The following is a 12,964-nucleotide window of genomic DNA, read 5'->3' as shown; positions in this document are numbered from 1 at the left end:
ATCTTTGCTTTATTCACAGTCATAGAAAAAAAATTAAATATTTCCCTATCAAGTATACTTTTAACTGTTTTTCTTAGATGCCTTTTATCAGATTGAAGAAGTTTCCTTTTATTACTGGGTATCATGAAGGGGTGTTGAATTTTGTCATTTTCTTCCCTGGATTTATGCAAATGCTCCTATGGTTTTCCTCTTTTGTTGTATTAATATGGTGATTTTTACATTGATTGGTTTTTAAAAGTTGAGTCGACCTTGCATTCCTAGTATAAACCTCACTTGGACATGATTTTTATCCTTTTCTTTTTATTAATATTCCTAGATTTGATTTGCTAATATTTAAAGATTTTTATGTCTCTATTAGTGCATATTTTCTTTTTCTATAAAATCTTTGTTTTTATTAGCAATAGGGTATCAGGATTATGCTGGTCACATACATGAGTTGGAAAGTGTTTTCTCTTATTTTCAGAAAGATTTTGTGTACAATTGGTGTTATTACTTGCTTAAATGTGTGTGGGAAAATTTTTTTATTATGAATTCAATTTCATTAATAGAATCATTTTGCATCAACTTTGTAAACTGTGTTTTTCAATATGTTTTCTCATTTTATCTAAGTTGTCAAATGTATTGGCATGTTATTCATATCTCATTTTTTTAATGTTTAATACAGTCCGAAGTCTTTTATTCTTTTTTCTTTTCCTTTTTTTTTTTTTTTTTGAGATAGAATCTTGCCGTTCCTGCCAGGCTGGAGTGCAGTGGCATGATCTTGGCTCCCTGAAACCTCCGCCTCCTGGGTTCAAGCAATTCTCCTGCTGCAGCCTTCCATGTAGTTGCGATTCTAGACACAAGCTACCACGCCTGACTAATTTTTGTGTTTTTAGTAGAGACAGGGTTTCACCATGTAGGCCAGGCTGGTGTGCAACTCCTGACCTGAGGTGATCCACCTGCTTCGGCCTCCCACAGTGCTGGGATTACAGGCGTGAGCCACCACGCTGGCCTCCCTTTTATTCTTGATATTAGTAATTTATGTTTTCTCTCTCTTTCCTCAGTCTAGATAGCAGCTTTCTCAAAGTTTTATTGATCTTTTAAAGAAATAAACTTATAAATTTTAGCTTTATTTCCTTTTTCATTGATTTTTCTTCTTTTCTTTTTAAAACTTCCTTCTATGGGTCTGGGCCCAGTGGCTCACTCCTGTAATTCCAGCAATTTTGGCCTTCTCTGCATTAATTATTCTAGTTATCAATTCTTCCACTTTTTTTTCAAAATTTTTAGTTTCTTTGCGCTGGGTACGTAATTCCTCCTTTAGCTGAGAAGTTTGATGGACTGGAGCCGCCTTCTCTCATCTCATCAAAGTCATTCTCCGTCCAGCTTTGATCCCTTGCTGGCGATGAGCTGCGTTTCTTTGCAGGGGGCGATGCGTTCTTATTTTTTGAATTTCCAGCTTTTCTGCCCTGCTTTTTCCCCATCTTTGTGGTTTTATCTTCCTCTGGTCTTTAATGATGGTGACGTACGTGGGGTTTTGGTGTGGGTGTCCTTCCTGTTTGTTAGTTTTCCTTCTAACAGTCAGGACCCTCAGCTGTAGGTCTGTTGGAGATTGCTTGAGGTCCACTCCAGACCCTGTTTGCCTGGGTGTCAGCAGCAGAGGCTGCAGAAGATAGAATATTGCTGAACAGCGAGTGTACCTGTCTTATTCTTGCTATGGAAGCTTCCTCTCAGGGGTGTACTCCACCGTGTGAGGTGTGGGGTGTCGGTCTGCCCCTAGTGGGGGATGTCTCCCAGTTAGGCTACTCAGGGGTCAGGGACCCACTTGAGCAGGTAGTCTGTCCGTTCTCGGATCTCAACCTCCGTGTTGGGAGATCCACTGCTCACTTCAAAGCTGTCAGACAGAGTCATTTGCGTCTGCAGGGGTTTCAGCTGCTTTTTGTTGTTGTTGTTGTTGTTGTTGTTTAGCTGTGCCCTGTCCACAGAGGTGGAGTCTACAGAGACAGGCGGGACTCCTTGAGCTGCTGTGAGCTCCACCCAGTTCGAGCTTCCCAGCCGCTTTGTTTACCTACTTAAGCCTCAGCAATGGCGGGCGCCCCTCCCCCAGCCTCGCTGCTGCCTTACCGCCAGATGGCAGACTGCTGTGCTAGCAATGAGGGAGGCTCTGTGGGCGTGGGACCCTTCCGGCCAGGTGTTGGATATAGTCTCCTGGTGTGCCCGTTTGCTAAGATCCTTGGTAGAGCGCAGTATTGGGGTGGGAGTTACCCGATTTTCCAGGTGTTGTGTGTCTCAGTTCCCCTGGCTAGGAAAAGGAATTCCCTTCCCCCTTGCGCTTCCCAGGTGAGGCGATGACTCCCCCTGCTTCAGCTTTCGCTGGTCGGGCTGCAGCAGCTGACCAGCACTGATTGTCATGCACTCCCTAGTGAGATAAACCCAGTACCTCAGTTGAAAATGCAGAAATCACCTGTCTTCTGTGTGGCTCACGCTGGGAGTTGGAGACTGGAACTGTTCCTATTCAGCCATCTTGCTCCGCCCCTCAATTCCAGCAATTTTGGAGGCCAAGGTGGAGGATAGCTTGAGGCCACAAGTTCAAGACCAACCTGGGCAACATAGACCTCATCTCTACAAAAAATCCAAAATTATCTGGCCATGGTGGTGCCACTGCACTCTAGCCTAGGTGACAGAGTAAGACCGTGTCTTAAAAAACATAAAAAATAAAAATAAATAAAATTTATTTCTATGGACTTTAGATTTACTTTGCCGTTTTCTAACTTTTTAAAGTGGAATCTTAGGTCTTGTACCTTTCTTTTTTTCTAATACAAGCATTTAAAGCTTTACATTTTCCTCTAAGCACTATTTTAGCTCCATTCCCAAATATTTTATGTCTTGTTTTCATTTTCATTTAGTTTTAGATAGTCCCTAATTACCCTTATGATTTCTCTTTTGATTCATGGGTTATTTAGGAGTGGGTTGTGTATTTTTCAGATATTTCAGAATTGTATAGATATTTTCATTGACTTCTGATTTAATTCCATTGTTACAAAACATACTATGTACGATTTAACGTTTTAAAATTTACTTAGATGTATTTTATGGCTCAGTATTTAGTCTGTCTTGATGAATGTCCCACGTGCATTTGCATGGAATGTGTATTCTCTAGTTGTCAGGCATAGTGTGCTAGAAATGTCAGTTAGGCCAATGGTTGGATGTATCGTTCAGATCTTCAATTACAGAGGTCAGCGAACTTCCTGTAATGACCCAGACAGTAAATATTTTAGGCTTGCGGTCCATGCAATCTCTGCAACCACTCAGTTCTATCATTGTAGCACAAAAGCAGCCACAGCCAGTGTGTGAATGAACCATCATGACCACACTCCAGGGAACTTCATTTACAGATCAGACTGTATGGGCTTGTAGTGTGCTGACCCTCACGGATTTGTCTTATATAATATTGTTTGAGCTGTTTGTTTACTTAGTCATGGGAGGAGGAGTTTTACAGTCTCCGAACTGTTTATTTTCTTCTCTTTAATTTTTTTACTGTTTGCTTCATGCATTTTGAGGCTCTGTCCTAATACATGTTTATGATGGTTATGTTTTCCTAATGAATTGACTCTTTTATCATCATGGAGTGTTCCTTTTATCTCTGGTAATATTCTTTGTCTTGAAATCTACTTTGTCTGATATTAATGCAGCTGCTCCAGCATTTTATAATTACTGTTTGCGTGACACATCTTTTTGCTTTCAGCCTGTATGGGACTTGTGTTATAGCTAGTCTAATAATCTCAGTGTTTTAATTGCAATTAGTTCATATATATTTAATATAATTATTGATGCGGTTGGATTCAGCTCTGCCATTTAAAATTTTTTTTAATTACATTTTGTGTTTTTCCTCCCTCTGTTTTTTCTTTCCTGCTTTTTTCTTTTTTTCTTTTTTCTTTTTTTTTTTATAGGGAGGTAGAGAGATTAGTTGGAAATTTTTTAGGATTCTGTTTTAATTTTTCTGTTGAGTCTTTTTTTTTTTTTTTTTTTTTTTTTTTGAGATGGAGTCTCGCTTTGTCACCCAGGCTGGAGTGCAGTGGTGAGATCTCAGCTCACCACAACCTCCGCCTCCCAGGTTCAAGCGATTCTCCTGCCTCAGCCTCCTGAATAGCTGGGACTACAGGCACGTGCCACCATGCCCAGCTGGCTAATTTTTGTATCTTTGGTAGGGACGGGATTTTACCGTGTTGGCCAGGCTGGTCTCAAACTCCTGACCTCAGGTAATCCGCCCGCCTCGGCCTTCCTAAGTGCTGAGATTACAGGTGTGAGCGCCACCGTGCCTGGGCCTCTGTTAACTCTCTAACTGTATCTATTTGCATATTTTTTTTACTAGTGCTACAGGGGTTGCAATATATATCCTTAGCTTTTCATAATCTCCTTAGAGTTAACACTGAGCCGCTTCATATAAACTGTAAGAAACTCATAGGCAGGTGGTTCTGCTTACTCCAGAGCTTTGCACTCTATCTGCCATGTTTATAAAATCTACGAATGTTGTAAACCACTGATATAATGTTAGAATTTTTGCTTTATTTTTAATTTTAAAAATTATTTTTGAAGAGACAGGGTCCTCAGTGTGTTGCCCAGGCTAGTCTCGAACTCCTGGGCTCAAGTGATCCTTCTGTTTCAGCCTCCTAAAGTGCTGAGATTACAGGTGTGAACTACATGGCTGGCCAGAAATTTTGCTTTAAATAGCCCTGCATATTTTATTTTAATTGATACAAGCAAAAAAGATAGTTTTGTTATTTATTTATGTAGTGCCCATTTTTAGTGGTCTTTGTTTCTTCCTGAAGATCCTGATTTCTATCCGGTATTATTTCTTTCATCCTGTAGAATTTTACTTAGCATAGGTTTGGTGACAACAAATTGATTTTCATTTGTCTTAAATTTGTTTTTATTTCACCTTTATTCTTAAATACATTTTTGCTGGATGGGGAATTCTAGGTTGACTTTTTTTCTTTTCGGTGCTTTAAAAAGGCATTGTTCCGTCATCGTCCACCTCTGTTGTTTCCAAGTCATTCTCTGCACTGTTCTCTTGTATGGAACGTGTGCTTTTTCTCTAGAGGCTTTCACGGTTTCCTCTTAATTTTTGGTTTTTAATAGTTTAACTGTCACACGCCTAGATGTATTTGTATTTATCGTGCTTAAGATCCTTTGAACTTGAACTTGTAAACGTGTATCTTTTAGTACACTGGGTGACTGGCCCCTCTTTTCCTGCAGGTTCCTGAGGCTTTTGTTTTCTAGATTTCTTGTTCTTCTCTGTAATTAGGATTAGATGATTGCTATTTCCCTGGTTTTGTATTCACTCATGATTTCTTCTGTTATGTCCAGCCTGCTCGTAAACCCACCCAGCGAGTTTTGTAATTTTAGCTATTGATGTTTTTCTAGGTCCAGAATATCCCTTTGTTTCTGTCTTATTCTGCCTTTCTCTTCTGAGGGTTCACTGATGATGATTATAGTCCCCTTTTCATCTTTGAAGATATTTCTATTAACTGCCTAAAACCCTTGTCTCTATTTCTGATGTTTGAGTCATCTTGGGATCCATCCGTTTTGTAGCATGGGCGCACAGGCCCAGGTCGGGTGCGGCAGCTGACCTGAAGTCACAGCCTGCCGTAGTGGAACAGGGACTCTAGCCCTGCGTCTGACTGACTCCAGAGCCCTCGGGTTTTCGTTTGCATTGTGCTGTCTTTCTGCACTTTCTGTCCTGTACTGCCCAGGGAAACTTACCATTTGGGGGAGGTAATGTGGATAAGTACATGGATTTTGTAGCCCATGTATGATTGCTGTAATACAACCTGGAGAAGATGAATCTGTGATTTAGTCCAGGAGCTCTTTTCTGTAGTTCTGAATTCTCGGATGTCTCGCTGTTAGAAGTAGCTGTTTGCTTAGAGCATGAGTGTATGTGGTGGCAGGAGCAGACATGGTAGGCTGCTGGTGCTGAGAAGCAGCAGTGCAGGCTGCATTGGGGGCATGGCTCGAGCAGCCTCAGCCTCGCAGGCACAGGGACGGCATGAAGGAACCCTGTCCGGTTTCCATGTGGACCCTCAGTCACCCGGGCTCCCACCAGCAGGGGCAGCTCTGGCTCACTAATTTAGGGCTGTCCTCACTCTGTGTGATTTCAGGACACAACCTCTCAAACAATATCTTCTCGCCCATTAGCTTTGACCAAATATTTCCTTAGGATGGGAAAACATGTTTTCCTTTACAGTTCATTTTCAGAGGCTTAAGATGCAAGTGACAGGATGAAGTATGTGTGCTGGCACGATACCATAGAAAGAGTAATGGTTAATCATAGCCAAGAAATAGCTAGCACTTCCCATGTGCCAGGCACTGTTCCAGAAGCTCCAAGGATGTGATCACATCTTAATCTTCATAGCAAGCCACTGAGGTGAAGGACGGTCATCCTTTTATAGTTGAGAAAACTAAGACATAGACTTTTCAGTGACTTAGCCAAGGTCACACAGTTAAAGGGTGACAGTAGGGACTCAGGTCAGGCTGTCTGACCCCAGAGCCCACATCTTAGCTGCCTTTGTGACTGATAGAGGGGGTCCTGCTTCTGATTCCCTAACAGCCTAACTTTGGGAACATTTAATCTCCCTGGTGATTTGCTGTGCCTCTGTTTCCCGCTCTGCCCTCTGTAGACACTGGTCGCAGTTCGTGCCCAGTCCCCCCACCTCCGCCTTTTTCCTGCGACCTCAGAGCCCTTCTCGACTGAGTGCCCAGCTAATCAGTCACAAGTAGAGGGACCTGACCTGCCACCCAAGTAGTGATGACCTTTGTGCCTCTGATCCATTGTCCAAAACCCATTTGCACTGGAATGGGATGAGTTAGCAGGTAGACATAACTAAGAACAGACTCTGAGGAAAGGATCAGGAAAACAGTATATGGCGTGTGAGGAGAAAGAAGAAAATGTACAAGGGAATCTCGGGAGGTGAAAACCCACAGCTGCTTCTTGCCGTTTCTTGCCTTCACTGAGCCTGCCTGTCTCTGCAGCTGACCATATAAACAACTCGGAGGTGATGCTTGCTCCTGGACCCCAGAAAGCTGTGTGCCAGCTTCCTTGGGATGGGTGAAGATGGATCTTGCCAACCAGGTGGGGCAGGGTCCTCGGGTCCTGTTGAGGTGTACTGACCAGTGTGTTGGACATTCTTGCCCTGCTAACAGGGCCTCACTCTCTCGATTGCCTTCTACAAGAGCAGAAATTTTAGAACTATGGGATGTATGTGCCAAGAAACAAGAAAAACATCTTACCAAAAAGATATGGCAGCTTTAATTTTAATTTTAAAGACTAAATTTTACAATTATTTTAGTAAAACTGTGAAGCAGAAGGAGGACAAGGGGAATAGGCTGATGCGGGGGTCCCCAGCCCAGCCCCCAGGCTGTGAATTGGTACTGGTCTGTGGCCTGTTAGGGACCGGGCTGCACAGCAGGAGGTGAGCGGCGAGCAAGCGAAGCTTCAACTGTGTTTGTAGTCGCTGCCTATCCCTCACATTACTGTCTGAGCTCTGCCACCTGTCAGATCAGCGGCCACGTTAGATTCTCGTAGGAGAGCGAACCGTATCGTGAACTGCTTATGCGAGGGATCTAGGTTGCGTGCTCCTTATGAGAATCTAACTAATGCCTGATGATCTGAGGTGGAACAGTTTCATCCCAAAACCATCCCCAACTCCCCTTCGTGGCCGTGGAAAAATGGTTCCACAAAACCAGTTCCTGGTGCCAGAAAGGTTGGAGACCCCTGGGCTAATGAATTGAGTTTGCGAGATTCTGTGTACGGTGTTGCTGCTGTTTTTTGTTTGTTTGTCTGTTTATCTGTTTTTCACCCCCAGTACCATTTCAGTTTTCCTAATATCATGCCATGTCCTAACCAGAAAGGGAAAGTATTTTGCCAGCTCGTCATTGAAACCGTCTTTTTAACACTGCTTTGTTTTTAATTTGCCAAGGTCTTTAAGGAGGAGAAGTACTTGAAAGAGGCCATGGAGTGTAGCGATGTGATTTGGCAGCGAGGTTTGCTGCGGAAGGGCTACGGGATCTGCCATGGGACTGCTGGCAACGGCTACTCCTTCCTGTCCCTTTACCGTCTCACGCAGGATAAGAAGTACCTCTACCGAGCTTGCAAGGTGAGGGTGGCTCTGTTGGAACTGCTTCCAAACAACCCTGAGTGTGCACAGAGTCCAGAAGTACAACTCCTGTTCCTTCTTTTAATCTGTTTCTCCCAACTCTGTAGCTTCCTCCTCTTCTTCTGACACAGCTTTGTCTGTGGCTTCTCTGGGCCATAGTGTCCCTGTCTATAGAATGGGGAGCACAAATGTCAATGGCTTCTGAAGAAGATGTGTCCTGGAGTCACTACCTGTTGAGAATTACCACCTGTGCCATTTATTGGCTTTATGAGTTTGAATGTGTCTCTTCTTCAAGCCTCAGTTTCCTCATTTGTACAGATAGAAAAAAAATACTACCCACCTCCTAAGGATGTTGCAAGCAGAACTGAGCTAATGTGCAGATCGTCTGTAATCATCCTGCCAGACCCTCCAGCGGCTTCCCATCGACTGCAGATGGAGCCTGCACTCCTCCGCCAGGTTGACAGAGCCCTGCGCACCTTGGCCCCCTCTGTGTCTCTGCCTAGTCTCCTCACCGTACCCTGCCCTCTAGCCTGCCGTAATACAGCCATGCCACCCTAAGAACGGAGTGTGTCACTCTTGTTTCCGCTGGACCTGTCGTTAACTGTTCCCTTCAGGAGCACTCTTCCTTCAGCATGTGGATGGTGGCTCCTTGCCATGCTGATCTGAACTGTGACATTCTAAGAAGGACCTTTGAGACCCCCAAGTGGATGATCACTCAGTTGCTCATTGTATATTTTTGCGTGTTTCTTGAGTATGTAGGCTGGTAGAACATAAGCTTCTTGATCTTGTTTGTCTGGGTCACTATTCTACACTAGTACTTGGAGCAGTGTATATCTCCTAGTAGAAACTCAGTAAACATGCACTGGACATGTGAAGATGAATGGCACAGAGCAAGACTCAGTAAATGTTTGCTAGTATTCTTATTATGTACACATTTCACAAAATGTAGTTGTGTGCACACAGAAAAAAGATTGGAAGAAAATACACTAAAGTGTACAGTGACCCTTGTTAGATGGAGGCATTGTGGCTGATGTGTTCTTTATACTTTTTGAGTATCTGTTACTTTATGAAGCCTTTTCTCAACCCAAATGGAATGGGCCCCACCTTGTTGGTGCGCCGGAAAATGCACACACATCTGTGGCTCCCCCACTGATGGAAGGCAGGAGGCTGTGGAAGCAAAGAGGGCAGGGCCCAATTTGGCATGGCAGGTCAGCAGACGAAACTGCTGTTCCAAAGTCCCGGAGGTGTGAGCGCCCAGACACTATGGCTGGAGCACAGGGGATGGGGCAGAACAGGAGCCAGCAAGCGGGGAGCAGCCAGATTCCGCAGGCCTGGGCCAGCCTTGATGATGTGATGATGGTAGATGATTATGCAAATATGGACAATGCAGGAAGGTTGACATGCCGCCGGTTTTTTAAAGATGAGGGGTTTTTCAGGTGGGCCAGGCAGGGGTGGCCTGCAGAGGTGGACTGCAGTTCTGATAAGGAGAATAGCCTGGGCAGAGCTGCAGAGCAGGAACCAGCTCAGTGTGTTCCTGACTCCATAAGCACTTCAGCCTTTGGGGTGCGAAGGGAAGGAAATGCGTGAGGAAAGGTGTGAGGAAGGAAAGGTGAAGTCAGACAGGTGGGTAGGGGCCGGAGAAAGTTAGTCCTTCCCTATAGCCAGTAGTTAGTTCTCAACCTTGTACCACGGGAAGCTTTCAAATAGTGACTGGACCTCACTGTAGACCAGTTAAATGAGGAACCCCCAGCACTAATATTTTTCAAGCTCCCCCAGTAATTTTAGTAATCAGCTAGCATTGGATGCTGATTTGGAAGATGGGGGCTCATGGAAGGGTTTGGAATCCATGTTCAGACTCCTCTTTTAGAAAGATCACTGTGGTCCCAGTAGGAAGAATGAGGCGAGCTTGGGTCTCCCTAAATAGCGGTTTAGTAATTAATGCAAGAAATGTTGAGTTATAAACCAAAGCATAGGTTGGGTTAAAAAATGAGACATTTAGAAACACCTATGATGTAAAGCCCACAGAATTTAATGCATGTTTTTAAATGTGGAGAAGATGGAAGTATCTGAATGTGTTTCTGTTGTCTGACTCGGAAAACTGGGTAGATGGGCCATCAGACAAGCTAAGAGCGAGCAGACTGGGAGGGTAAAAGCAGAGTGAGTTTGTTTTTACGTGTGCTGAACTGGATACTCCTCATGTTTATTACTTACGATTCTTAGTGTACAAATGACCCTTCAAATTATGTTAGCTTAGGCACAAAAGGGAAGTTTATTAAAACGATATGGAAATGCCCATTGAAGAGGTCTAAGAAAAAAGGGTCAAGGAGCTCAGAGGAGAGCACAGGAAGGGCTGAGAGCCAGGGGCTGTGAAGGTGGGGAGGCTGCCAAGCAGCAGCTGTGGAGGGGTTGCGGTGAGAGGCGGCGCCCCGGGCAGGGCTGAAGCTGTTTCCCAGCTGGGGCCGGGGGAGCTGGCAGCTGCCGCTGAGGGCCGTTTTAGAGCCAGGGTTTTTTGTTCAGGATAGAGCAGGCGTTTCGAGTTGCTTCTAGAATCGTCAGCTGAAGCGGCAGGAGGAAGGTGCCAGGGAGAACAGAGTGTCATTGAGCTGTTCAGTTTTCACCTCGGACTTCCCAGCAGCCGTAAGGCAGACCCCACTCTACCGCTGAGGCAGCCACAAGCAGAGGTGACAAGACTTGCTAGGCCTTGCCCCTGGAAGAGGGGGCGCAGGAGCCCATGGAGCCCACACTGAATGCCCTACAGCTGGGGGTCCACTTCCCTAATTCCCGTGAAGACATTGCATTCTCATTTATTGCCTTTTCACCAAGTGGAAACTCCAGTCTTAAAAAGAAATCCCTTTCTTTCCAGTTTGCAGAGTGGTGTCTAGATTACGGAGCACACGGGTGCCGCATTCCTGACAGACCCTATTCACTCTTTGAAGGTAAGAGTGAGAAAAATGCTATGGTTTAAATGTTTGGGTGAAATTGGTTCTCCTGCCCCTGTGGACTGGCACTGTTCACATTTGACCTGGCTGAAGTAATACTTCCAAACTGTAAAATAACTCAGCAAATTAGCTTATTGCTGAAAATTACGTTGAATCTCCTCACCTTACCTATTTTTTTTGCTCCTATGAATGTCTTCCAAGTGCTCTTAGGTTTTTTGTGAGGTGTCTCTGCAGACAGAATGTAGGCGGCTTGCTTTTACCAACGGAAGAAATAGTTTACTCCTCTGTGTTTCATCTGTAATGTTGTGTACTTAATATTGGTGTATTCATGGGAAGCTTTACTAATTACTTAATATATATTTAATATTATATAAAGAAGTATGAATAATATTGGCAATTAGAAATATTGGTAATTAGAAAAATAGCAAAAGCGAATATTGAAGAAAGTTCTGAAAAGAAGAGCACCGATAGGCAGTCAGTGAAAGCAGCAAGGATTCCAAGTCCACCGAGGGCACAGGGGAGGGAAGACTGGAGCACAAACAGAGAAGCCCCACAAACAGGCCTGGATATTCATTAGATTTATATGTGGGTGTGGGCGTGCCTTCTGTTTGCTAATATTTTGGTGAAGGTTTTTGCATCTCTATTCATGAAGGGTACTGGCCTACAGTTTTCCTGTCTTTATCTGGTGTTGGTATCAGGGTCATACTGACCTAACAAACTGTGTTGAGAAGTATCTTCTTCTATTCTGTTTTCTGGGACAGACTGTGTATTAATTGGTGGAAGAATTGGTATTAATGTAACTTAAATGTTTAGTAGAATTCTCTAGTACAAACTTCTAGGTCTGGAGATTTATTTTTCTAGACTTTTAAAAGAAAGTCAATTTTTAAAATAGTTATAGGGCTGTTCAAGTTATCTATTTCATATTGGGTGAGCTGTCACAGTTTGTAATTTTGGGGAAATCGGTTAGTTGTGTACATGTGGTGAAATTCATATGTGTACGCTATTGGTAGTATCCCCTTATCATCCTCTGTGTACATCGTCTGTAGTGGGATGTCCTGTTTTAGTTTTTATACGGGTAATATTTTTAAATCACTTTTTAGAAATATGAGCAGAAACAGAGCATGTGTCATGTCTTTTGCAGAAGATGATCTTTTTAATATTCAAAGAACTCATAAGGAAAAAGTATTTATTAGAATAAAAGTTTTAGTCCTCGATGTCATAAAAGTGCAATGCATTTGCACCAGATATAACAGAGTTAATGCCGGCACTCTAAATGGAGTTTATCTAGTTGATAATAGCACCTCCAGAGCCCCAGTGGGTCGAAAGCTTTGGACCCTAAAGGCGGGAAATTCATAGGTCACCTCCTTCCCCTGTGCCTCGCCAATGCCTGGCAGACAGAACTGTGGGGGACTCTCACCAAATTCCCGTCGGGGTGGAGGGATCATTAGTCCGTGTGCCTAGCAATGCAGGCCATTGTGGCAAACTGGCTGGCTGGAAGAGCCACTGGGAGGGCTCCCTGGTACCTGGCACCTCTTCTGGAGGAGCTCACGCCTGCTGGAGCATGCCGCCCAGTGGATCTGTTACCCACACACCTGAGCAGGAAAGCCAGGCTCGTCCCCGCAGGGTCTGCTGTGGGGCCTCCTATGCTCGTTATGGGTCCCTGTTTACTTCTCATGGGCACTCCTAGGTCAGTGGTTTTCTGATTTTTAAAATAAGTTTCTGGATCCCTTTCTTTAAACAAACTTACAGAGAAGGCTGGGAACACCCCAGATGACCTTCAGTAGGAAAAATGGGGAAACGGTCTGCAATGTACTGTTCAGCAGTATGACGGGGCCAACTATGAACGCACACAGAACATGAATGAACTGCAGGAACCCTGACAAAGGAACCAGATGC

The 12,964-nt window shown here is 44.1% G+C and overlaps 1 protein-coding gene across 3 annotated transcripts in view; it reads left to right on the top strand.

Annotated features, from left to right (window-relative positions):
• Positions 1 to 12,964, top strand: part of LANCL2 (LanC like glutathione S-transferase 2) — a 67,743-nt gene that overhangs the window by 51,411 nt on the left and 3,368 nt on the right. For all 3 annotated transcript variants that reach the window (XM_007981278.3, XM_007981279.3, XM_037988307.2), the window contains exons 7-8: positions 7,953 to 8,129; positions 10,993 to 11,065. In XM_007981278.3, coding sequence (XP_007979469.1) covers positions 7,953 to 8,129; positions 10,993 to 11,065 — 250 coding nt within the window. The remainder of the gene's footprint in view (positions 1 to 7,952; positions 8,130 to 10,992; positions 11,066 to 12,964) is intronic.

This window comes from Chlorocebus sabaeus, chromosome 21, assembly GCF_047675955.1.
Source record: "Chlorocebus sabaeus isolate Y175 chromosome 21, mChlSab1.0.hap1, whole genome shotgun sequence".
NCBI classification, from domain to species: domain Eukaryota; kingdom Metazoa; phylum Chordata; class Mammalia; order Primates; family Cercopithecidae; genus Chlorocebus; species Chlorocebus sabaeus.
Note: the sequence above shows the minus strand (reverse complement) of the source record. Positions and strands in the feature narration are given on the sequence as shown.